The sequence below is a fragment of the Dufourea novaeangliae genome, unplaced genomic scaffold (assembly GCF_001272555.1).
Source record: "Dufourea novaeangliae isolate 0120121106 unplaced genomic scaffold, ASM127255v1 scaffold355, whole genome shotgun sequence".
In the NCBI taxonomy this organism is placed as follows: Eukaryota; Metazoa; Arthropoda; class Insecta; order Hymenoptera; family Halictidae; genus Dufourea; species Dufourea novaeangliae.
Window position 1 is genome coordinate 620,149 of NW_015374251.1, and position 27,517 is coordinate 647,665.

Here is a 27,517-nt window from a genome sequence, read left to right on the forward strand (position 1 = left end):
TAAAATATAAATCTGACGAATAATGAAACATACAGTGAGAGTCATAACTGGACTGCGGATGTTTATGCAAATTCCAAATTTTAGGCATTAATTTATAAAGGTTAAAATCGGATAGAAATATAAATCCTGTACTAAATGTCTTATTATGTTGATAGTAATATATATCACTAAATTTGATATAAATATTTATCTTCGTTCATTTTGTATGTTAAAAATTGCTATAAACGTATATACACCTTACAAGGGTGAGGTTGGTGTAATATTTCAGTAGCATCCTACTATAAAAAAAACTGAAAATCTGGCTTTAAAGTGTGACAGCAATCAAGGAATTATTTAGAACTATTATTATTTATATTTAATTCTATTACTTGCCGGGAAAGTAAGTTTTCAAGAACATACTGATTTCCATCCCACTTTTAAGAATAATCGACCACCGTGCGCTGCGACTGACGTCGTTCACGTACTTCGAAGTTCCATTGACCGAGGGGTGGGGACCCGTAAACTTTTCAATCGAGCACTTCGCTTCTTTTCACGGGTGTTACGTAAAACGATTGTTTTCTGGGTGGGCTACGCATAAACGAGCTGCGAATCGAACATTTTCGGTCAGCTCTGACGACATTCTTGTCGATCAAAAAGACGTTTCACGTGGATCGTTTAAACGCCCTCCTCTCCCTCCACTTTCTCGAAAATTCCGTTTTAAGAGCCATTCCCAGAGGTAGGAATGGCCCATCGTCTTGTTCTTCATTGAGTACGAAGTTAAGTGCGATTTTATTCGAGTAATACAGAGGCGAAGGGATCTCACAGTCGTTATCAGATAGATATCGCTGTCCTTCTTCCACCGCCCCTTTATTCGTTAATTTCTCGTACGACGTGAAAACGTTCCCTTTTTTCTTGTCTCCACCCCTTTCACGGTTGTTCCCACTCACTCGTCCCGCTCGGTCGTTACCGACACACTCTTCCTACTTCTACTTATCCAGCCATCAATCTCTCTTGCCCTTTGCCTTCCGTCCGTTCGTAGGTGCAAGGTGAAGCCGAAAAGGTAGCCCACCTTCGGGCGAGCCAGGGTAAGGTCGATCGATCGATACACACCGCGCCTTGCGAAACCGGCCGAGAAACGCATGTGTATGCAGGGGCGGTCCGTTCGAAAGTTTCTTTGAAAAACTCGGAAAAATTTAATTTTATTTCACTGACGAAAAAATTAATCCAGCAGTTTTGATAATCATCGCTCCCATTGGAAGGAAAAAAATGTTACCGCCGCCCAACGATTTTCAGTTTGTTTAAAGGGGGACACTTGACCCCTCCCCCTGGACGGAAAAAATTGGCTTTTGCTCCACCCTATAATAAAAAAAATTGAATTCCCCCCCCCCCGACTGAGAACCTGGGTAAGAGACGAATTAACTGTCTGTAGACGGTTCGGACCCGCGGTTTGTCGGCCCTGTAACACTTTCGTCGTTCCCGTTTGTTTCCCGTGTGCAGCACAGCCCTTGACGGGAACGTAATCAGACAAAGTGGGTATTCGGGAAGAAATACCGCTGAAATATTACTGCTCGTTAGGTCTGGGAGTAGACACCACCACTGGGGCTGGGTCAATCGTGTGACGGCGGTTATTATGGCCTTGAAAAGATAGGATAGTCTACGGTTGGAGGGAGAAAATCGCAGGAACGATAAGCTCCTTATTGGAGAGAGGAACGATTGTGTGTCCCTTCTTCGAGATAACTCGTTACGTGAGGAGACGTTATAGGGCGGGGGGGCGGCATGAAACCGAACCACAGACTCTGTCTATTATCGATGGAATCGAGCTGATCTTGGGGACGAGATTAATAACGATCATCCACCCCGGAAATCAGATTCGTCTCTTTTACTTTTCCGAAGAATCTTCTAGCAGACACTTTCTATCACGCTGTGAGGGAACTTGTAGCTTTCTTCTGAATGAAAGGTTAATCCGACTTATCGTTACTTGTTCAAGGATATTGCGAACAATCAGGTTCACAGGGTGGAACAAATTGGTTGTACAGGGTGATTCACAAGAACTGAACACCTAAGTATTTATATTAGGAGTGAAGATAGGAGGAAATGTTAAATACGACATAAATTTTATATCGTAACAGAATGATCTGGTTACTGTTCTATGAACTCTGGAACCATACTTTTGGTCGGTAGTGTACGTGTTTTCTTCGATGCTCGTGCAAGGCGAAAGAATGAAAAAAAAGCACGGTCCTGGGGACGATCGATCAACGGGAGAAGAAGAAAAATGGTAAGCGAACCGGTGCCAAAAACTCTTCCCACGAAAAATGATGGGCTACCTTGAGATACGTCTCGATTTCTGGTGAGTGGACCGCTCGAAATCCGGGTGACCCCTTTCCCGGCACCACGGTCTTTGCCCTCTTTTCTGCGTCCCTCCTGCTCCCCCATCGAAACAGGCGAGGGACCTCCGGGATCGTTTTGACTCCGAGCGCCAAGAGGCGACCGGCGCGAACGTGGCTTCCGTCTCTGCCCGAGACGATCGTTCCCTTTTCCCACAAACGACAAGGTTCCTTTTACTGGGTCTCATCGAGCGACAGCTTCACTCTCGACGGGTTACCATTCGAGTTACCACGATAGGATCGTAAACGTGCGCCTGCATATAAATCATCCCCGTCGATCTCGAGGATTGTAGGGATGGCGGTGGAGGATATCAAGATGCTTCATTTCGATCGGGATCACATTATTCTCGTCACTTTTCCTTCAAGAGTAACATTTTCACGTTGTTGGTGATTGTGGGAGTCAGCGATATGTTAAGGTTCTTCATGGGCATTAGAGGTTGGTCCCTTCCGAGGACATTAGGAGGTCTTGCTGGAGGCTATTTCGAAGAACTTTGAGTGTTTCGTATAACGATAATACATTATTATAAATATTATTATTACATAATAATGCGGTTGGAATTTCTGTCGTTGGAAAATCCTTTTGTCTCTGGGAATAGACTTTGAGAATGTCGAAGGTCCCACGGAGGGGCCGCGCCGGTGAGGCCGATTTCTTCCGATTGCGCGCACCTTTCCTTTGTCTCATTTCCTTTATCTTCTCTTCTTTTTGTTAATAGAGTTAGTCGTTTTTCAAATTATAAATTGAATTGAATTTAATATTCAATTGAATTTAATATTCAATTATATATTAAATATTACGCAGAAATTTTGTTTCTGGGAAGGGGGTGGGATAAAATCCAATTTTTTTTGTAGGGTGGGGCAAAAGCCATTTTTTTCCGTTCAGGGAGGGGGACAAGTTTAATTTTATCCAAAAGACTGTTAATACTGGTGAAATTCTGAGAGTGATGCGGACGTGCTTGCGAGGACTTTTGGTCCACGTGATTCGTCCCAATTTCGTCCACCGTTCGCTTTCATTTCACTTGCAAATCCCGGCTGGTTCGCTTTTCGACCTATCTGCTTGTCTTATCTTGCGCGCTTTAATTCAAATTGGCCCGGCTAACGCGATCCCTCGAAACTTGCTTAGTGTTGGTCCCTCGTCGATACTAGTTCAGGTCGCGGCGACGACACACGTTCCCCCCCCCCCCCCACCCCCCCCCATTCTCCGTTATCTGCTCATTTTTAATGTTCCGCGGGCGTCCCTCTTATCGTATCCGTTTCGAGGCGTTTCGTGTACAGTAACAGCCAGTAAACCGTGAAACATTCGTGTTGCATTCGTTCCAAGTCGAAACGAACTCCATCTCCGTGGACAGTCGAGAGAAATACAAAGTGTCCCGAAATAGATGTAAGTCCTTGAAAGGAGTGATTCCTGGGGTGATTTGAAACAACTTTTTCCTTAGCGAAAAAGTTCTCCGAGGCTTTGTTAACGAGATATTAACGAAAAACCCCGACCAATCAGAGCGCGAGTAGCGTAGTAACGTTGGCTACGCAGTTCCGCTGGAGATCAGCCTGCAGACTCGCGCTCTGATTGGTCGGAGATTTTCGGTAATATCTCGTTAACAAAGCCTCGGAGAATTTTTCCGCTAAGGAAAATGTGGTTTCAAATCACCCCAGGAATCACTCCATTCAAGGATTTACAACTATTATGGGATACCCTGTATAGTAAGTAGTAACGAAAAATTGGTTCTGATTCGCAAAGACAATTGGTCGAGGGCACCGATGTTTTCGGATTATACGTACGTTTGTCACTCAGTTGCTTCCCGCCACGCAGCATTCGATACTTCTCGAGAATCGAACGATTGCCTGGTGCGCGACAGTTCACGTCCTTTGTACGTGATGTCGACGGATTCGAATTCCAGTTGTGACGGAAAGAAGGTAGTCTGAAAACTTTGCTGGATTATCCATTCAAATATAACCTCCTCGATTCGACTTTTCCGGTATGAATTTTCAGTTCTCGATAGGCGGGTCGATAGTCAAGTCGTGCGTCTTTGCGAACGGAAACGAGCGAATAAAATGTGTAACGGCCAGAGGCGCCACGCTGTTCGTGGAGACTGGGATTCAAGAACAGTTTCCGTGGGGGCGAGACAGAGCGATACAAAAGTTATTACCCGGGAACAATTTTCGAAACGGCATGGACGAACAAGTGGTACACCGGTATCGGGAGTAATCTCGGGATAGCACAATGCCCTGCAAAACAATGGGTATATCGGTGAAACGAGCCCGAGTCTGACGTCGCTGCTGCGAAACAGCCACCGCTGCGAGGAGGAAAGGTAATCTCCTCTGCGGCAGAACCAAGCCGAATCCACCTCGAATTTCATATCGGACAAAAGGGTCTTCCTTTCGAATGCATTAACTCGCCCCGATGTATCGAGGAGTTTCTAGGTAAGCATAGAAGATTAATGGTTGAGTACTCACACTCGTTACCCTCGAAAGAAATCTCGGATGGGGCAAAGATGAATCACAAACTGTAGGGTTGAGATGTGTTTTTGTTGAAGCACCGAAGAGAACTTTTAGATACAAATACTAAGTTCAATACACGTTACATATATAGAATAATACATATTCAATCGATCAGAGTAGATTAATCGTCTTTTATGGCGGTCGATAAGTTATCGATACAGGATCGGTAATTGTCGACAGCGCCTCTAGTCGCTGCTGTTGGCAGCCATGACTGTTTCTCCCGCGCAAATGACGCGAGCGATTCGATGCGACAACAGAACCGTGTAAATGCAACGCAAAACGATAGAAAACGTATGAGTAATTGGTGTACAGAGGCATCGAACAGGTTGCCAGCTTTGCCGTGGACTCGATAATTCGAAGGTATCGCGTCAATTTTCAACAATCGGACCGATTTAATTTTAGCCTAGAAATAGCGGTGCTCGCCGCTGGTATTTCTGGAGTTGGATCGATTCCGAGTGCTTCCGCTCGAAAAACACGACTAACCTCGGTAATTCCTGGTGAACGGACGTTACGTCACCTGTTAACAATGGGATTCAATTGTTCGGAAAGCCTGTAAGTGCCATCGATTGATTATTATTCGAAAAATGTTGCCCAATGGCGTTCCTAGGTAGATCTGTGTGTATTGTTGTGGTTGTTAGAGTGATTCGGTGAAAATTGTGACAACGATTAACACACAACGCACTTGTTAGTGAACCTTTGTTGTTTGAAGATCAGAAATTTATGTGTCGTCGATGAAGAATTCTAGTGTAGCTAGAGGAGATACTGAAATCTGTCGATTCTAAGAACAGTGTTGTCAATTTTGTCGAAGTATCAGTTTCCGTTATCTGTTTCGAAATTCGATCACGTGACTCTATCCGCCATGTTAGATACGAACTGCGTGTGGTTTCCTCTTCGTTGCAAGACTTTTCTGTCGATTTTTAACAGTGTTAACAGTGAGCACGTTAATATTCGCGTTACGTAGTCGTGTTGCTACTGGTACTATCTGAATTTAAAGTAAACTGAATCACTGAAAATTAGCATTTCCCCCAGCTTGGCACGACCCACTACCCGCAGCATGGAAACAAAATTTCATCTTGCCCGTTGGCAAAATATAGTGATCTGTTGCGAGATAGGGACCACTGTCGCCCCATTCACCAACAGAATTAACTCAAACTTGTGTATACTGTATAGTATACGGTATATACTGATACCTACAGAGAAACGTAGCGTAGAAAAGCATCTCGTGTTGAATGCCTGTTACTGTATACCTGCACATCGAAAAGGTGTCCTAACATTCGTCCTTAGATTAACCAAAGATAGTCCGGTGAAACCTTGTGTAATTTTTCCCCATTATACACAGTCCAATTACCAACATCGTGATGATGAACATTATCCTGTCGACAGACAATCTTGATCTTTCGTTTACATACGGTCGTATAAATCTTACCTTGTGTGGCTTGCCTTTCGGTATTCGCTTCGAAACTTAACAATCTCTCCACACAGGCCATTCGGTATCCCATTTAACCTAATATATATATCTTGAACATACATATACAGGGTGTTAATTTTATCTCGAGCACCTACATTATTTCCGCTACTATTGAAAGTAAGAAAAAATGACTAAATAAGATGTACATGGGTGTAAGGTGTGCATCCGATGGTGCTCGAGTTAAAATTATCACCCTGTATAAATCGACAGCCATCGAGATTAATAACCATTAATCTCTTTCAATTCCAGGGTCTCCATTGGTGCCTCTGAAGCGAATCTTACCAACCGTGTTCGAAGCACACACTAATCCACGCATCGCTCCTCATTGAACAAGGATTCTCTATCAGATCCAGTTGCGATCTAATCGGGCGCGACAGTATCCAGCGCACGGTAACTCGGTCGCGAGGCAAGCATGTGATCGAGAACGACCAAGTAGACGGGTTCCCCTCGCTAAGGGATGTTCTCCTCCGCGGGCACCAGCTGCACCGACGCCGAGGAGGACGCCGAGGATGTGGAGAACGACGTGGCAGGTACCACCGCGGAGTCGTCTAATTACTTGCCGTCGGGTATCCGTGATAACGCGCGCGATCACCTGGAAGGACTGCGGTTAGATGGGCCATCGATTGCGCGTCCACCAGCCGAGGACACTTCCGCGAGCCCATCGACGTCGTCGTCGTCGTGGTCGATGCCTCGATAAATCTGGAACGTCGCCGTCCTCCTCGTTCCCCTGGTCGTTGTTCCCCTGCTCGTCGTTTAGTCGCACGGCGACCTCCGTTCGCCGGAAACCGGAGGACATCTCGTCGAGGGTATCGCCCGTTGCATGGGAAGCACCGAAGGAGACCAGGGAGATTGAACGTGGTTCAAGCTGGAGGAGGAGTACCGGAACAGTTTGTCCTCGGACGGGCCTAGTCGGTGGTGGAGTCGACGAACTCGCGTTCAGGTGACGATAAACGTAGCCTGATCGGTGCGAGCTGGTATAATCCAAAGGTGTGCGATCTAGAGGTGGAAGCATACCATTTCCTGTACGCGAAAGAGGCGTCTGATTCGCGCTTATCCCGCTCCCAACGGCTGGATATCGTTATTCTGTATTATAATACGTTCTAGGAGGAGCCGTGTGACTAGAGGAAGCCGGCCACATCGAAGATTCGTAGGACACCCTCGCGTGTGTAAGTGCTCGCGGAGGATTGCTCGACCGTGTTCCGGGACTTATTGGATGATCGTGGTGACGACGGGCCTCTTTGGGGGAGTTTCTGGGACTCGGTGGTGACTCGGACCCGTTCACGATGGTGAACTACCATCGAGTCATGACATTCAGTTAGTGTAGTGTGTCGCCCGCGGTGTTCATCGCAGTCGTCCAACGAGAGAGGATAAAGAGAGAGAGAAAGAGTGGGAGAGAGTGTGTGTGTGTGTGTGTGTGTGTGTTGACCGAGGATTTGAGAGATGCGGCGAGGAAGACAACAACAGCCCGTGATCGTCGTAGCCAGAGGCTGGCCTAGGTCCTGATAGCCGCAGCGACCAGGATCCGGGATCATTCACGGGAGAAAGGATGCCAGGGGGGCGCAGGGGCCTGGTCGCCCCGCAAAACACATTCTTGGAGAACATCATACGACGGAGCAGCAGTCAACGTGAGTACATACGATGCTTTGATTGGTTTCGTTTTCCGATGAATCGATGATTCGCCAGCGAACACAATGTCGGGTTCTCGGTTTGGAATCAGCGGACTCGACGGTATGTATAGGGGAAGACTAGTGGAGGAGAACAGAGTGGGTGGGGGGGGGGCAGAGGGGGGGGAAAGACAGTGGTTCGCCAGGAAAGTATGCTTCTGTAGGAATTCACGACGTTTCTAGTGCGTGCTCTTTCGTGTTCTCTCCTCACCCCCACCCCTCTTTCTCTGTCTCTCTTTCCCACGGATATAGGTCAAACTAATAACTTTACGTAACCGCGGTCAGCATGCAGAGATAAAAGTTGGTCCGCCGCGCGCGAGTAACAAGATTACCTCACGATGACCATGATAGATTCTACTTGTTAGTCGGAGTACGAGCTTCGTCTCGGCTGGGGGTGTTTTTTTTTTCTTTCTTTTTTTTTTTTTTTGTTGTAAGGAAAAACGAGGATCGTGCCGCAGGCGTATCATATACACAAACCCTCGTCTATCTCCGTCCTCTATCCATTCTAACGGTCGGCACGGGGGCCGGGAGGGGGAGGCATATTTAATTAATGTAATCGGATGAGGTGGGTAATTGGCGACATTGGGCCACCTTTTTCTCGCGTCGTTTGTTTGGATTCGTGGGCGTGCGAGAGAGAAGTAGCGACGCGAAACGCGTTAATTGGGGATGAGTTAAGGGGCCAGCAGAGCCAGGCGAGCCTCTGCTCGTGATTGCTCGATATGCTCGGCCGCGGGGAAAATCGTTCGATAAAAAGTCGGCCCTCTTCCCTCCGTTGCACCTCTCCGGTGTCGGTGAGCCGTGTCGCTGAAACATAACGCTTTAACTCGCGATATACTTCAGTTTAACCGTTAAGTCTGTATCTACGTACATCGCGCGGGCTTCCTTGGATCTCTTGATCGTGTTAGATCTCGCCCGGCTAAACCTTGGGTAAACTTTCTTCCCGACTTTCGATCTACCTCCGTGGGTGGGCAATTCCTATAAGTTATAACGATAAATACATACTCTATTTGCCGGTTTTCAGTCAATAATTGATTCTGGGGGCCACGAATTAATCTGTACGCCTGATACATGACTGATATTCGTCCAGGACGCGTAAAGGTACAACGAAAGTTAGCAGAAAGGAACCCAAAACATGTTCCTTCTGAATATGTATAGTCTATGTACTACCTTTTCATTCAACTTTGGTCGTAGTACATACATTCATCGATATTATTTCTTAATAAACATCAGAATCTTCAAATTACAAAAGATCCCTGAAATCATTTCGGATAGGAAGTATTTATAAAAATTCGTAGAACATATCGCAGATCTTTCCCATCGTATAAGTGCCCAGACACTTTTTGACGGTAGTGTACATTCTGATGGTAAACACTATCGGGGATTCTTAGCACAGTCGACTACTGAAGAGGGCTCGAGAGCCAATCGACGCATTCGAACATCGATTGTCAAAAAAAAAAGAAAAACATCGACGCCTGCGGGGCGTTCACTAAGTGCCACTCCGGAGACAGGGGTCAAAGTGTCCTCACCGGATTCTCTGATCCACCGCGCGTTAAGCAAAAATGGGCGTAGGAGCATCCGGTCCTGGTCGTATCGTCGGTCAAAGGTCACCGACGGCGATGAATAGGCTCGTTGTGTGTGTGTGAAAGGGTTAAACCGAGTGTGTGGAAGCCGCCGGCATTGACCCATTAACGCGAATGCCACGGATTCCCAAGATCCGGTACCACCACCCCCGGAGAACGAACGCGCCCGTGTGTGTTCACGCCACCTCGATCATACAAGCGCAGGGAGGGGGGTGGGGCGTTTGGATAATCGTTTACGAACAGGAGGGGATAATTTATTCCGGTTGGTCTCTGCGGCGTGCGGTTGCCTGGCAGCGAGTTTCAGGAGCATTCCGATCCTTCCGTTCCTATCCGTTAATAGTAACTGTTTACCGGAGAAATATTGATAGTGATCGTTTGTTGGGAGATTAATTTAATAATTACCGATACGGGGATGTTGTTTTAGCTTCCCGAAAGCGTTCTGGTGGGTACAGAAATTTTCGTGTGTTCGTCTTATCGTATAATTCGCCCCTGAGTTATTAAATACAGTGTTGCGTTGATTATTGTCAAGAACTCCGGTCCGCCTCGTGACAAGCATCGAATAGGAGAAATGCTTCGGGCATCAAAAACAGGAGTATATCAGCAACTTTATATACGCAGCGAACGTGTTAAGCCTTCCACTTTTTACACCGACTGGGAATCCTCTTATCTATCTTCAGCTTTCTTGTTACCGTGGAGCAACTTCCGGAATCGGCGAATCCATGCACGCTCCGCGCATTCTCTTTTCGGTCGACTGGCAAAAATCCTGATTACCTCGGGGAGCCAGGACCTTGGCCAAAGATAGTAAAACGCCTGCCTATCCCTGATAGGTATTGTAAACCACTCGAGATACCGGGAATGAGAATGGAAGAAGAAGCCTCTCTGTCTGTCGACGACGTTTTCCAGTTTTTTGGAAAAAAAAGAATTAAAAATTGATGAGAAACAGTTAAGATAAGCTGTAGTAACGAATCCATCGGGGGGAGGGGGTTGTTTAAAATTCCAGCGGGCATTGACGAAGGGGGTTAACAAGATTCTAAGAAACGAGCAGCAGCCAGGGTTCAGAAAGCTCCGCCCCCTGGCTTCGGGTGCTCTGTGATATTCCATTCAGCCACTCTCCGTGCACAGGGCCGTTCCTGGGTTGTTGGCCATCTGGGTGAAAAAACAGTATCGCCGCCTTTATTAATTTAATATCATTCAATTAAGAATCTAATATGCAGTGTTTATAGAAATAAAAAATATAAAAAATTTTTAATTAATATCAATGAATTTAATCACATAAATATAGCTAAATGACATATGCTGTCTTGGGCTGTCCATAAAGATAGTTCATTCTTGTATACGAGTAGTGTTACAAAGATTACACATAAAACTAATTTCATTGAATTCTGTTTGTCTAACATTTTCGTAATCACAAAAAAAGGTTTGATTATTATTCTTACCAGCCAAAATTTGTTTGGCCGTCCATGAGCGGGGGCACCTTTTGCACCCCCGCTAGGAACGGCCCTGTCCGCGCGTCTTGGCTTCCGACGTTTTCGATCTTCCGGAAACTTCGGAACATTCCCTGGAGCTCTCCTGCTAAGCATCCACCCACCCACTCGACATCCAACTTCTCCGACCTATCCACGTGAATTTTGGAACGTCTCGCGACTCCCAGGAGCTACTACCGTGAAACTCTGAACACCACCCTAAGTCATCCGCTTCGCAAAGGGCCGTCGAAATTTTCTTTAGTTTCTTTTAGGGACTTCTACCGGAACGTAAAATACCTGTATTATACCGGTATTTTCGGTTGAACCTTCGCCCTATATAACCTTACCCTTATAGAAATCGAAAACATATCGGTATTTATTTCGGTGTTCGGTAATATATCGGTTTAAGTCCCTAGTTTCCTTCCAGTACTGGTTGAAAGTTCCAACCGATCAATCGACAAATGGTCACCGTGTAATTGGGTCGATTTAACGTTTTCATGAATCACCTGTCGAATTCACGGAACATCCAACTCGCGGCAACATAAATTCGATGCATTTTTCACGAGCCTCCACGGTCGCGCGACGCAACTGTCGTGTGATTTTACCGACTGCGAAATGTACGTGTCGCGATTCACGGCAATCGACGTTCCACTGCTCGTCGACGGCTCCTCTCTGTGTATAAGATAGGCGACACTTGACAAACAGACGCGTTCGGGGTATAGAAGTGAGAAAGTCTCGATCTCGAGTCGCGACGCGTCCCCTCGAAGCTTTCCTGGAATGCTCGATCCTCCGCCAGTTGTCTCCGTTCTGTTGTCTTCTTCCCAGCTGCGGCGACTGTTACACTATTAGCTACCTTCGAGGGCTAGTATTATAATAATATCGATAGAAATAATGTTTACCTTAATCTTCGGCGAGATCGATTGTTTTCGAACTCGGACCAGAAGAGTTCTTCGAGACCAAAGATCTCTACAGGGTGGTACTCGCCAAATGATGAAAAAAAAGTCCTGATATACATGGGTCGAAAAATTAATAGTTTCGAAGTTATAAACAATTTTCGGAAATAATGCTCTATTTCACTATTATTTTTTTACCATCAAACTGAAAACGTCCGATTCGTCTCGGTCTACCTTATTCGTCAGACTGTGGCGGCTGCTGGATTCAAACGTGCCGCGGCGAACGAATTAACTACCCCCTCCTCTCCCAAGGCGACAGACTTGAAGAGTTGTCCCGCAGTCACGTACCGTGGAACGATTCGCGGCGCACAGTTTCGTCGTCCTTGCGCGGAAACGCTTGTTTAAAAGATCGCGAACGAAACCACGTGTTTTTACCGCGAAGTCGGCGAGAACCGAGCAGAGAAACGGTGGACACTAACTTCCCTTCTCCCGTCGCGTACGACCATTAACCCCTTAACAGGCTCGTAAAACCGCGCGAGAGCGAGGCTGGTCGAGAAAACTCGTAATCTTTTTGCGCTGTTAATTACGCGACGGTGTAATGGAGACGAGTGTTAAGAGGGAGAAAGAGTAGTATCTAACGTGGTCGGCCTCCGTTACTTTGAAGTCAGAAGCGTTTATGCACTCGAGACAGAACGCTCTGTCGTTTCGTCGAGTGGCGTCCTTACCGATAACGAAACATTTCCCGTGTGAACGTCAGCGTTTAGCTTGTTAACCAAAGCTCTGGAATTAATTATCCTCTCCGGGGTTGTTGATAATATTGGATTCTTCGAGTCGTGTGTAATATTTTTAAGGGTAACAATTTGCGCAAGACTGTAAGCTCGGGGCTTATTTTGTTACACTTTTAGGGGTTGTACAGTGGGAATGTTCGATTCCTCAGAAGATCGAGGGATGATTGCGAAAAAATGTGGAATAAATGTTTCTGATTCGAGACTTCGTTTTGGAGAAGATCGATTTTGAAAGTCTGTTAGCTACGCGTGGAATTGAATAGGATAACGTTTAATTTATTGTTAATACGTTGTTTCGAGCCTGTAATCGAGTATTCACGAACGTTTACTAAAGATTAGTCTAAGATTGGCTGGAAACTGATAATAATATTCTTTTACACGGGCTTCGATTTATGCTTCGAGACAGGTTGCACGTAGAACGGATTGATTCCCGTCGAATAGGGCGTCGCAGAATCAGTCGAGGCAGGTTAATTGCCCGGATATTTCATCGAAGAACGATCCGGTTCGATCGTTGAAAGGAAATTTCCTGTCAGCTAGAACTACGTTAATTTGCAACGAGAGTTTAAACACGGTTCTAAGGTATCTCTGTCTTTGTGAAATGTGGAAAAATCTCATTTTTCTCGAAAATTAAGCCTTAAATGAACAATTTGTTTTCCACATTTTGATCTTATTTTTTCATAAGGAATCGTCTCGTCGTAACATAGCTTAGTATATACTATAACATAAAGTGTATAAAAAAATTAGAGGTTCACACAAGTTCCGATGAAAGTATCTCTAGGATTTCAATAATTGTAAAATAAAAAATCGGGAATCCGTCATTTCGACTGGTTCGGTATATTTAGTGTTAAACAATCAGCTGTCCAGCAGAGAATTAATCGGGTGAACGCGCAACCGATTGATGTCGATCGTTGGACGGTCCCGTTTTAATAGTAATCGTAACACGGGGCACAACGGAGCGGTCCAATAATCGTTTCCTGGTTTGCGCAAGATCTTCCTCAATTAGTAATTCTGGCCGAGCGGATCCCCCATATTCCGTGATAACCATCTGCAACAAGGATTTTCCATTGAACCATGCGAGCACGGCGGGCTTTCATTTGCGATGCAATTTGTCCCCGTCAAATATTAACGTCATTCCGCCAATTAATTCGCGAATTAACGTCCTCCTGTGGCACAATTCACCGCGTGGCGAGGGACTGCAGGACGATTATCGTAGAACAAGAAATTTAGTATTATTCGAGATTTAGTAGAAAAGAAATTTAGTGGAAAATTAAGTATTATTCGGAACAGGAGGGAAACTTCTGTCACGTCGATTATTGTCAACGGTTACGTTAGTAATTTATATTATCTCGATGTTTCTATTCGTTATTCCCGATGTGGTTCTCTAATTAAAATTACATACCTGTCGGTTCATCTCTCCTACGGCCTGGTGGCGTTATTAAACAGGACCGTTATTCGTGGCGAGGTAGAATCCGCGCGTTTAATTATATTAAAACGCGGGAAGGTTAACCGAGAGAAGCACGGTCAATTTTTGCGAGTCTATTTTTAAACAACAGCTATTCTTGTCCCTCCACGGTTAATAACCGCGATCCACGTTATCTATAAAACGCTTGGAACCGTCTCGGGGGAAGGGTAGACAATCTGTTGAAATCCGAGAGAATTTTCATGCGAAGGAGGATCGATGGAGAAGAGGGGCAATCTGAATCTAATAAAGGTTTTATGAAAAAAGTTGACCTCAGATACGATCTCCGAGGAGGGGATGAATAACTCGGACTTTCATTTTTCTTTTTTTCTTCTGGGGTCATGATTCTTTAACCTCGTTAAAGGGGGTAGTTTTTCAATCGAAACACACGCGTGGTCGAATAAAAATGCTATTCGAGACGCTGGTTGCGTTGCAATTGATACAGGAACACTTTTGGTGCAAGGGGAAAGATAAAGTCAAGTATCAATGATAACAAGTTCCGATAGTTTATATCGTTACGAGGTGTTGTCCAGTCGCACGACATTTTATTTATTCATTTACAATTCTAAAGCAATTACTATTTATTAACAGAACTTTGTAGAACGTAATTACGAAGCTATAATTTGTTGATTGAAAACATCTCCGTTCTCCAAGACTCTTTTTCGGTGATACTCTGTCAATTTGTTTAAAAGAAACTTCTCTTGGCAACCCTTCCGATCCAACCACCTTCAGATAAATGGATCATAAGGGTCGTTTCACTGGAATGCACGGTGACTTTTCATGTCGTTGCTACAAAAACTATGTGCACAGACCGAGGAGTTTTAGCGAGATTAATCGCGGTCCGTTCGTTAGCTGGCGCAGCCCTTCTTAATTAAAGCCAAGCTGCGATTAACACCATGCAGACGGAACCGTGCTCGTAATGGAAGAAAGATGAATTATCAAACCGTCTAAGGGGACAAGTATCGTGTAAGTGCCGCGGTGTTGGACGGTTCGAGCTATTTCAAAGCTATCCCCGCGGTTAGATTTAATAATTTCCCCCTTGCCCTGACTTCGCTCCATTAGGCCCTCCCCCTCCAGGATTCTATTGCACGGGGAGGGTCGTTTCTCTTCTCCGCTCTTACGTCGACCCTTATCGCGACGTAATGCTCGCCTATAACTTTCCTCATTCGTAATAGTAGCTTTTTTTCCACCACCTTCGCAGTAACGCCATTCATCGTTGGTACCGATCGCGACACTTCGTCAAGGGAGAAAAACCTGCATAAGAATTCTAATTCTAAAATAGTACAATATTGACTTTAGAATTTTCAAACTAACGCAACTCCATCTTTTCTTATTTATTTATCATGTTATTTATTCGTATTCATTTGTAACCATAGCGACCGTACGGTCGATTTTTTTCGAAATTGGGATTGCCTGCACTTTTGCAAAAGAAATAACGAATCTTCGCAGGTTGTTTGTGTGTCCTCGAACACTCATCCAGGATTCACTGTACTTTGTCCGGCAGTTACGTGATCGGACGAGTGTATAAGTTCACCGTACCGATAGTTTCGAGTATTCGATTTAACCTCCCACCACGTCGAGGCGACCTTTCAGACTGGAACGGACGACCGTGCATGTTATTCAGTCCTTTCATCCCTTTGCGGAAGGCTGCCGGAAATTTTCAATGGAGCCCGCATAATGCCTCGTTGCCTCGACAAACTCGCGCCGGTATTTCCCCCCGATACGATTTCTTTCCTCGACACTGGCGACACGACAAGATTAATCGGTGATCGTGGAAACTATTCGTACCGTCCTAAACCATCTCCGATTGGTCGACGACACGAGGGACGAGCTGGATCCACCGAAACCAGGGACTTAAACCGGTATGACTTTGATACCGATATTATGCTATCAAAGATTTAATTTAATTTATTCCCATTAACGGGGAAACCTATTTTATACAAAAGTTTAACAAGAAAAAAAAAGATATACCAACACCCATATATTTAATTTAATTTAATTTAATTCAATTCATACGGGTGAGAACCCATTTTTACAATATTTGATTTAAAACGTTACGGCACACTAATACAATAATTATTAATAATAAATATTACCGAAAACCAAAATAAATACCGGTATTTTTTTCGGTTTCTATAAGGGTAGAACTTATATAGGGCGAAGGTACAACCGAAAATACCGGTATAATATCGGTATTTTACGTTTCGTTAGAAGTCCCTGATCGAAACACGATCCACTCTCGAGAATCCACGTTCGATTCCGTGAAATCTCGTTGAAATTCAATCTCTTCGCGAGGCCTCGGTTTCGTCTGCGAGCGACAAAACGCCCCCCTTTAACGACGGAAAATAAACGCGGCTTTAATTACGCTCCGCCCACAGTAATTACCGGACACGCGACCGATATCAATTTGTCAATTAATCCGAGCAAACTGTTCACGCCTCGTTGTCCTCGGCCTGGACGTTCGAACACCTCGTCACGACAAATTTCTGCTAATTAGTTTGATCCGACTATTCGATGATCTATTTTTGGTTTTTTTTTTAACACGTTGACACCCACATAAACACCCTCTCGCCTAACTTTTTTTAACGTACAGATTTCAATGTAAAAAATTGGAAATATGTAATTAGTTAAATTAAAAAGAAAAAAAAACAGATATCATCGGTGAACGGAACAGTGTTAAGTTAATGAACATCGCCTGGACTTCTTTAGTTTCCAAGTCTCTTTTATGCATAAATTATTCAACTGACTAATTATAACAGGATTGTATACTAAGGGATTGTTTTCGTTATTTTTTTTAGAGATATCAGGGGCACTTTCATTTTTTTAAACGGAATCACCCTTTTTTAAACACCTAGAATGATAGTTCCTTTCGTTAGAAATTCAGTGACTATACTTATTCACGGTCATTAAAAAAAATCAAAGATATTTGAGGTGCAAGAGTTAGGTGACTCACCCTGTATATCAGCAGATAAATAAATAAATAAAAACATTTCTAACCAATAGCGCGAATTGTTTAAATATGTAACGAGAAATTTCACCGTTTGCTTGTTTTAATAACGTAATCTGTTCGTTTTTTATATGTAATGTTCATTCACTAGTGCGTGTTCATTTACTGGTGCATCCACCCTATTCAACGAGGCGCTCGTTTCCGGTTGCAACGTCGTTTGAGAGGGGGGGGGGGCTCTACCGTGATCCGTGCAGTCAGGAAATGACATCTTACAACGAAAATCTGCGAAAAGCCCGCTCTTGTCTCGTGTAACGGGCGCGCTACGTGTCTGGAATAAAAGCGACTGGAAACGAATAAAAGAGCGGTGGAGAAATGCAAGGGTGGATATGCGTTGGGAAACGTATTCATGACTCGCCATCGTAGAAATAAACCCTCTTTCATCGGTGTTCTCGTGAACGATCGTCAACACGGTTGAAGGAAACGTTTACAACAGTTATCATTAACAATTCACGATAATAATATTCTTCGAGTCCGAAACAATTCCATTTGCATTTTCCTGTCACGTTCTATGATAGCTTTCCGACAATGTCATTTCTCCCCTAACAGTTACTCAACGCTCGTTAACCGTATATATGGTTAGTTGAAAACGCCATTTGCAGACGGCTTAAAGACGCCTTAGATCTAAAAGGGCCGTAAAATAGGCGTCTTCAAGGCGTTCATGTGCTATCTGGGGATTTATCGGTTACCAAGCCAGAAGCTTGATCAAGCTAGCTTCCAGAAAACGGATAGTTTGCCGCGAGTTCGACAGGTGTGGACGAGGATCGGAAAGAAATATTAGATTGGAACACGAGCCACAGAAGCTACAACCACGGCGGAAAGTTTTGGCACGTTACGTACCTTGTACATACCGCGGGATCCGCAAGATCGGACCGCGACCAGCGGGTGAAACACATCGGGAAAAGTTTGGGGGCAACAGCTCGTTATAACGAATTCGAGTGTGTATACCGTTGGGCCGATAGCCAGAGCCGTTCGTAAATATTTTATAAATACCGCAACTCTCCACCAGCCACCCCCTCCCCAGCCGATACCGAAAACAAATACCGAGCTCTCTGCGTACATGGACCACAGGAATTCTATTTTTTTTTTTCTCGTTCCCCTGGTTTAACGATATTTCGTCGATCGAGCATCGGTTCGCTGGAAAAATTACTTTCGACAGTCGCTGTTTTCGCCGCGAACTCACGGTGAGACTGTGGTAGTCAACAATTTTTAAATATCCGTTATATTAGTCGTTTTCTTTGGGTCGCCATGAAATACTGCTCCGCTGGTATTAACATTCAATGTTTCGAATAAATGTAACATTTGCCATTAGAATAGAATTCCTTTTGTATCTGAGAAAGTATCAACGACAAAGAATTTTTTCAGAGTGAAGCCGTAAAAGAAATCGTACGGCAAGGGGTTAAGCCAAATTTGTATGAAATTTTGAGTCACCGATCTTAAAAGGTTAGCCATCACTGCCCTAAAGCAAGTGGAAGACGCGCGTCTGTGTGTGAGAGTCGCGAGTGAAAAGAAGGGACGAAGAGAATATAAAAGGGTGGTTGGTCGGTTGCAAAAGAGACGGTCGGGCGTTTCCGGCCGGTTTCGGCTCCGTTCGCTGGGTCATTGGGTCAAATCTTCGGTTACATGGGGGTAGAGCCGTGTACAGGGGGCGGGTCTGTACGCGTTCACAATGCAAACTTCAACCCTTAGCCGGCTGGCTGGCGGTGGCCGGCTCGTTATTCGATGCACGACTATTTTTAGATCGTAGCGACCGCCCCGAGTAACAGAGAGAGAGAGAGAGAGAGAGAGAAAAAGAGAGCCGAGAGTGGCCCACACTCGGCTGCCGACCAGGTCGAGCCCGAATGAAAGATGAATAACGCGAGACACGGTGCCCCGTAACACCCCTCCACCCCTTTCTACCCCTCATACTCCTCTCTTACTCCTACTCTTCGCCGTTTTCCCTCGTGACACACTGGATATCGATTTCGAACGAGTCCTGTTTCCGCCCGTGTTCTCCACGCGATCCAGAACCCTGTCGATCAGTCTCTCCGGGGGTTGTTCACCCCTTCGAGCGTGGCTGTCGATTTTGGATCTGTGTTAGCGACTGTTGGCTGATCGAGACTCGTTGGGGCTGTTTATTAGACGTTTCCTATGGCTGGTTTCTAAAATTATTTGTTGATTTTTTGGAGTTGAATTTTAAGAAGGTATGCTCTTTTTTTTTTTAAGAAGAAATTAATCTTTAAATTTCATATCTCCTGTTTTAGTGGACATTTAGAGATACACAGTTGTCCTATCAGAAATAAATTTAAAAACTAGTATACCGACTACAGTAAGGTCTCGATGAGTGCGACGTACTTACGCTTTGGAGCATTCGTGGCAAGGCGGAATGGTTTTCAGCCCCTCATAAATTTGTTTTCTGTCCGAAGTCGAGCTTCTGCTTAGCTTCCGTTTACTCTGTTTTATTGCTTCCGTAGGGGGATTCCCTTAGTGGAGGGAATAACGCTGTTTTTCACGTTGCACTCATCGAGGAATCACTGGACCGACCAAAAGTACAGGACCAGGTCTGATAAGGAAAGAGAAAAATATTATTGAACAGAGATTTGGTAAACGTAATGTGTTAAAACTGTATATGTACCGATTCCGTAACATTTCTTATATTTTTCCATCAATCGTGAACTCTGGTCCCATACTTTTGGTCGTTACTGTATGTACTCATAAAAGACTATGATTTGATATCGAAAAAGTAAGAAAACTATAATATTCTACACGATCCTTTAACCGTGTTATTCGGGATTTCCTGTGATTCTTTAATCGTGTCGCACAAGGGATGCATGTAAATTGCATTAAACGGTCAATTAACGGACAGGAACTGGAACGATTGAGAACTATTCATCGGGAAAAGAGCGAGAAGTCTTTGAAGTACGCGGCACGAATTCGATAACGAACATCGGGACAATTACTCAAGATCTCGTTTTACGCTGAGATCGAGTCGCTGCTGATGTTAACGGCGGCCAGAAGAATCGCCTCTCCACTCGATCTTTTCGTAACAAAGAATGTAACGGATTGTGATCCCGTACGGAAGACTGCACTCCCGCGGAAGTTCACTTAAACCCGGAAAGGTTCGATCCGATATAAAAGCAGAAATTCGCTGAAATAGAGGGTGCAAGGAATTAAGTCCGACGGGCGAAAGCAATAAGATAAAGGAGGATTCTACAACGGGGTGGCATCAAGAGCCAGAGATCCATCCGGAAGACGGATCGTCGACCTACAATAGAGTAAAAATGAATCGCGTAATTCGTTGACCACGCTGAAAACATACCGGTCCAGTAACCAACGAAGTTTTCGCGATGAAATCGGCCCTTTTAAATTCAAGCTGTTCAACGTGATCAGCTTAGATTATTATATCTACTTCTAGCTATTCGGTCGAACAATTTTTTTAGCTAATATAACACGATTCAAATTCACTTTAAGATGATTGTAGCAAATTTTTTGTCAACCATTTTTGTTGCAGTGTTTTCAACGTCACCTTCAGTTTTTTTAATAGATAAAATTATAATTTGTTTCACGCCCATTTTTTTAGCAGATTCGGCGAGCATCGTAAGAAATATTTTGTCCTCTTCCAAACCGAAGAAACATTAACCCTTTCAGACCTGCTGGTCACATTTGCGTACCCTTACTTTTTTTTTGTACAACTAACAGTCGAATAATCGAAGCTGATCGTTTCTTGTGGTCCACCCTGTACGCCGGGAGCGTCGAAAACAGGCATCGATCGGCAGGTGTATCCCCGTCGATGTCTCTCGTCGAGCGAATGAAAGTTTCAAGCTGAACCAGAAGAACATACAGTGAGAGTCAAAACTAAGTGTACACCTCATAAAACGTGAGGTTCGCGACAATACTTCTGCAGTATTTTGCTATTCATCATGACAGTGATACAGTTGGATATGATTTTTTTTTAACGTTTTCGGGATAAATAGGCAGCGAACATAACCACAAAATTTGGTTGAACATGGTTAATCTACTATTACAACAGTTGGTTTATATTCATAGTATTATGAACAGATTGGGATATTTAAATATTTCAAAATCTTAGCTACAAGCATGGGTCTTTTAGTGAGAGTTCATGACCTAAAATATGTATATAGCGAAGGTGGTGAAAAATTCTTTTCTGGAAAACACTTTTAATCACTCAGGTCCTACCTCCGCAGTAACCAGATCTCAATGTAATAGGGTTTAATCAATTTTAGATTCTAAAGTGAGAGAAATAAATATGAATGAATCCCATACTTTCAAAGTGTATACTCACTTTTGACTCTCACTGTACTTCTATTTTTCTTCTCTCACTGATTTCGATTATCCTCAAGCAAATTCCACCTGGATACCAGGGAATTCCTCCTGAGTACGCTACGAAATTAAAGCGGAAAGTGCCCGTTTTATCTCCACCCCTGGGAATGCGAGGATCGGGGGGTATCAGTTCCGTTAGCGAACTTCGTCGAGTCTCGAGCGAACGAAGCTGTCCGCGACGAAATTTACTCGTTCAATCCCCCTTTCTAAACAATTGGACCGTGAACTAGGCGGAAGCTCGCTTAAAAGCAAGAACTGAACCACTGAGGTGTATGTGTGTGTGTGTTCCGTCGATGGAAGAATTTCTGCAAGATTTCAGAAGAGCAATTAGCTAAATGACTTTGAGGGAGATTTCACTGAATATCTCGATCGAAACCTCAAAGGGATGGAGGGGAGGTGTGGATGAAAAGAGAGCGTTCTCTTTCTTTGTCGAGTGGATTCTTCAACGTTTGTACTACACTGGCTCTTCACGCGCGGATAGAAGGACTGTGTTCTGTGAAATGAGCCACGTTGAATCGACGGTCCAATGGATTCCCTTGTCCTACTGTTGTATGCAGTAACGTGTGCTCCCCAGCAGACCTCTTTTTGCCTTTTACCACGCATTCCAACACACTCCTCTCGATTATTGTCCCGAACTCGGATCCACACCGAGACAATAATCTTGTAGGAAGAAATGCTTTAGATCTTGTAATTCGTTTTTTGCAAAGTTTGTGCTTGACAAGTTCCACGAAGTGATGGGATAACGCTCGGACAATAATCGTGTAGAACAAGCCAGACAATAATCGAGAGGTGACTGTACTAAAATATGACCGTCTACAAAAGGAATTCGGTAGCATTTCTTTTATCTGAAACATGTATACTGTTGGAATGTTCACAAGCATACAGAATTAACAAGGAATCTTTAATATCTGCCTATATATTCTAATTAGAAGAGAAATTAGTGTAGAAAGTGGTAGAGGCGAGTTCTTCGTAGCAAAGATCGAGGAAATAACTGGAGAAAAAGTTGGGCCATCCTTTCCAAAACCTGACATAATTCCGTACCTCGAGTGCCATTTACACGTATGGTGCTGAATTCGCAAGGACAACTCGGTTCCAGCTCTCGTTAGTATAGATTTTCCCCTCCCTCCGCGAACCTGGAACATCGTTATCATCCGCTAATTGGCTTCCGCGTATGATGGTCCACACTGGTTAACCCCAAAACGAAGAGAGTCGAAATTTTCTAAAAATAGAATCTGGACTCTACCCTCCCCTTAATACAGCTTTTTTTACTTCCCTTCTTTCCACGAATTCCCAGCTTCCTCCATCGTTGGAAAATTCTCCCCGTTCTTGCAGTTCCCGAGCAGAGACGGTCTCGTCCCACGGCGGAGTTTTAAAACAACGTGACGAGAATTCGTTTCCGTTTCCAGTCGTCCAGGTTCCCTCATAAACGAAGACGGGGTCGATGAAGAATGGCTTGGCGACTTGGTCGATCAAATTGGAAAAATTCCTCCTCCTGTGTGGAGATTTTCGGAAAACTGTCCTAGCTTGGTCGAGAATAATTTTCCGGGGGACTAAGATTTTTATCACTTCAAATCACGATGGGAGAGCGAATGAACAGAGCATGGTCATCGTGGAAGCTGGAAATAAATTAAATATGAATCCTTTCTGGAGTCAGAGATTGATATTTGCGGGATAAGTAGACAGGGACTTAAACCGGTACGATCTTGAGACCGGTATTATGCCATCGAAGCTATACCGAAACCAATATATTATCCAAAACCGAAATAAAAATCGATATTTTTTTTATGTTAGGACACCTTGTATATCCGTTTCTTCAAAATCCTCCCCACTTCTGAGAGCATTCCCCTGCATCGATGTTCCCTGTCAACGGAAAGCCACTCGTACCGGATGATTTCCGGAAGTAACCCCGAAAATGAATACAAAGTCGCGCGCTTGACGTAAATAGAATATTATTCGGGGTAACGGGGGAGGAAGATCCGCGAAGTGGGACGTGTTCTAAAAATGGAATGCCCCCTCTAAAGATAGAAAAATACTTAAAAGCGCTCGAGGGAATCCTCTCTCCGAGCCACGGCCTGAGGAGAATCGGGGACGAAGAAATATTAGAGGAGCAGGAATTATCGACCGTCGAGTAACTTCGTGACGAGAGGGAGATGGTGTCTCTCTCTCTCTCTCTCTCTCTTTCTCTCGTCGTCACGAGTCTCGTGCAACCCCGTAGATCGGGCTGAAATATCCTCGAAATTCCCGGAATTCCTCTGTGTGTGTCTCTGTGTAACCTTTGCTTTTTATCATTTTAACAGCGACTCGTTTCGTTCGGGGCCGAATGCGCACTACGGTCGTCTCGCGTGTCCCAGGGAATTTCGAGTCGGATTTTCTTCGAGTCCCGGCCACTCTATTAAGGTGGTTCGTACCTGACTCTCTAGTCAATAAAGCATCATATTACTAATTGGTATTAAACACCTGCTAATACATTTTAATAATGTGTTAAAATTACATCTATGAAATTCAACATTTCCATTGATTATCCATCATTATATTGTAAATAAAAAATATATTTTCGTTAGTCGTATGACTCAGCAATCTGTGTGAATTTCATTTAATTATCTAGTCTTTCGAATTTGGCACGAACCACTTCAAGGGGCTATGCTAGTGTGATGGCTATGTAATAAGACAATTTTTGGGAATTTTTTAAAGAAAAACTATTGAACTTGTCAATCTGAACTTGCTATATTTTTATATTAACGAAATTTCCTTTCCATAGCGGCCATAGTATAGACTCTTGTGGTTGTGTGAAATAAAAAAAACAAATATTCTCTTAATTCGTATGTGTGTGCCTATAGCCCATACCAGAATAATTTAAAAAATTTACTCCTAATTTTAAAATAAACTCCGTCGTGTACGGTTACACGATACCGTTTTATTTTTCTCTCTCATCACTTCCTCAAGTTTGATTTTCATTTAGCCACGCACTGATCTTCTTCTTCCATTGCCCCGACGTTTAATTACTTCCGACGCCACGAAACGTGTAACGGTTTAATCTGATCGACCGTCATCGAAGGTACCACCGTTCGTTTCACCGGTAGGCAACCCCCCACGAGTCGAGAAATCTGAATTAATTTTCCGAAGAACACGCTTGTACAACCTTGAAGAGGCCCGTGGCTCGTTCGCCTTAGCGTCGGTATAATTTCCAGCACGCAATATTCCCATCGATATACCGAAACGCCGTTTCCCCGAGACACACACACACACAGGGCTTTCCCTTATCTGTGGAAACGACGACGGCGGTTTGCTCGAAAACGGAAGAATAAAAGTTGCTCGGAGATTATGAATTAATGCATTACCGAATGAAATTTTCTAGCCGTACCTCCTGGTGGCGTAACTCGGTCGGGACTGGTCGTTTATCAGGGGTAGAATAATTGACGTCGACGCGATAGCTCGCTTGGTGCATCTTTCCCCTGGCTCTGTGCAGTTTGTCAGTGTCTTGAGCTGCGTCGAAAAGTCGTCGACTAAAAAACAAGGGGTTGACCTGAAATTCCTTGGCTAGAACCTTGTCTTATGATATTCTTGGTAGCTGCAGTCACCAGAATTACTTGATTGTCAATAATTCCCCAGAAACAAAATGAATTCGAGTACTTATCACAATCGTACGTTTACATTAAAAGTTACATATTAATATCAGCAAACTAGTATTTCACTTTGACCGAAAGGAAACGTATAATATTTTAAACAAATCCACCGTGAAAAGTACTCGTCCAGATCGTCGACTTACGTCAGCCTGTTGAATCGTCCTGCGTCTCTGTACCTGGTGGCATATTTTTCTAAACGGAAACCGTAAAACGTCCGTCGAAAAAGAAGTCACCGACTTCTGACGGAAAAATGTATTCACGAGGCAGGGAACGACAATGGTGGTTTAAGTCGACAGTATGAAAGACAGTAATGCGAGAATACCAGAGGGTGTGGCGTGAGAAGACACCAGGGGTTGGGAGGGGGTGGATGCAACGACGAAGAGCAGGGTGAAAAGAGCAGAGAAGAAGGGGTAGACAATAGCTCGTCGATGTCATCACCCTGTTGGCAGCGTCGTCGCGATCATCCCTCGACTTGACATAAATTTTCCTGTAAAGCCGGGGTAGGTACTATTTTTGGCCCCCGAAGGGACGGGATACCGACGGAAGATCCGAACGAAAGGGGGCCAACGGCGAAGAAAGAGGAACGGAACTCGTGTGTTTCCTTGTGCCAGGGCAGCCAGTCACCCGTGAACGTCAAAATACTGAAACAACCTCCTAACAACTCCCCCTTGTTACTCCGAACGATACTTTGTTCGGTACCGTATGAAGTTTCACGTTCTCCTCGAACACCGTGCTTGTCGTTTTTTTTTTTTTTTTACTTTTTTTATCAAGTGTGTTTCGCGTATAAATATGGTCGATTGCGGATAGAGTGAATGCACCAGTGAATGAACACGTACCTGTGAATGAATTACTTATTTATTTATAAACGGGTTGGCCTCATTTTTTTTTAGAAGTTGTTTGCATAGAACACATGTCACAGGATATGTAATTAATCTTTATAAGCTTTCTGTACATTTGATTTAAAAGATGTAGAGTCGCCAAAGTAATTTATGGGTTAGAGTAAAAGAATAAAAACGTCGGTGTTCAGAACGATATCTCGCTGGAATGTGAGATTATTAGAAATTCTTTACCAGATTCGGAATTATAAATGCGAATTAAAATTCGTCCGGTGGAACAATATTGTTTCTATTGTGCAATTTATTAACAACGATACACGCGATATCGTAATTCCTTTTTCTGGCACCTTCCCCCTCGAGAACTCGTCCGAATTGTGAATTTCTTTTTTTTTTTTTCTGCCGCGTTCTCCTTGAACTTTTCAAGAGTTCCTTGGGCGAATATAATCGCGGCTTTCGCGCCTCGAACTTCGACTTCGTGTCGGGTCTAGCACAACGAAAGTTCTCTTTAACCCGTGATATCGACCAACAGAAATATCGCAGAGCGTGTATCGCCACTAATTCGTTTCATCGCAATTAACTCCCAACTTGTCTGCGCGAGCTTCGAACTTTTTCGGGGTGGTATGTAACAGGGATGACTAGAATATCGTGGTGGGGTGAGGAATTAAATCGAAAAAAATCGTCGTTCCTTTGGCTATCCAACTACAGTACGAAAATCAACAAACAGACACTCCTTTGTTCGCCAGAACCATGTATTCTTTGACCTTGCACGCGTGACTAATGGGCCTCCATTGGTTCCAGTTTTTCTCCCCTATTTTTGCTTTTCATCGGAGAGAACCTCTTCACAAAGAGGATTCAATCCTTCTGGTATTTACATTTTATCGATAGAGGTATTGTATCGTGTAATGGTGAACAACGTCAGGATGTTTCAAACCTATTGATTCGTCCTAAAAAAAAATACATAGAAACGCTCATCATACATCCTCTTTCAATCGATTTTTTTAGAACAATTTTAAAGAGGGACTTCTACCGAAACGTAAAATACCAGTATTTTCGATTGCACCTTCGCCCTATATAACCCTATATAAGCCCTACCCTTATAGAAATCGAAAAAATACCGGTATTACAACGTAAAATACCAGTATTTTCGATTGTACCTTCGCCCTATATAACCCTATATAAGCCCTACCCTTATAGAAATCGAAAAAATACCGGTATTTATTTCGATTTCGGTATAGCTTGGATGGCATAATACATATCAAAATTATACCGGTTTAAATCTCTGATTCTAAACATTTCTCAACTATTTTGTTACGTGGTGCTTCATTATCGCTTCTTTTTTTATGGTGAACATCACGCAATGGGATTCGTACGGAATAAATAAGGCTCAGCGTGGAAGGAGGGAGGGGGCAGAATTTGTCCCCGCGAGCAGACTTGGCTCGTACAAGCCAAAGGGGTTGTCACCGGAATTTCAACTGCCGCGGAGATCAGCCTTGAGGCGGATTTACATCCGTGGCGGGCATGGCCGACACGCGATCCACGGATCGTTTCTAACCGACAAATCGTGCC

General features: G+C 44.0%; 1 protein-coding gene across 2 annotated transcripts in view; it reads left to right on the plus strand.

Annotated features, from left to right (window-relative positions):
* Positions 1–7,702: 7,702 nt before the first annotated feature.
* Positions 7,703–27,517, plus strand: part of LOC107192615 (potassium voltage-gated channel protein eag) — a 53,898-nt gene continuing 34,083 nt past the window's right edge. For both annotated transcript variants that reach the window (XM_015581916.1, XM_015581917.1), the window contains exon 1: positions 7,703–7,949. In XM_015581916.1, the coding sequence (XP_015437402.1) occupies positions 7,871–7,949 (79 nt within the window). In that variant the 5' untranslated portion in view covers positions 7,703–7,870. The remainder of the gene's footprint in view (positions 7,950–27,517) is intronic.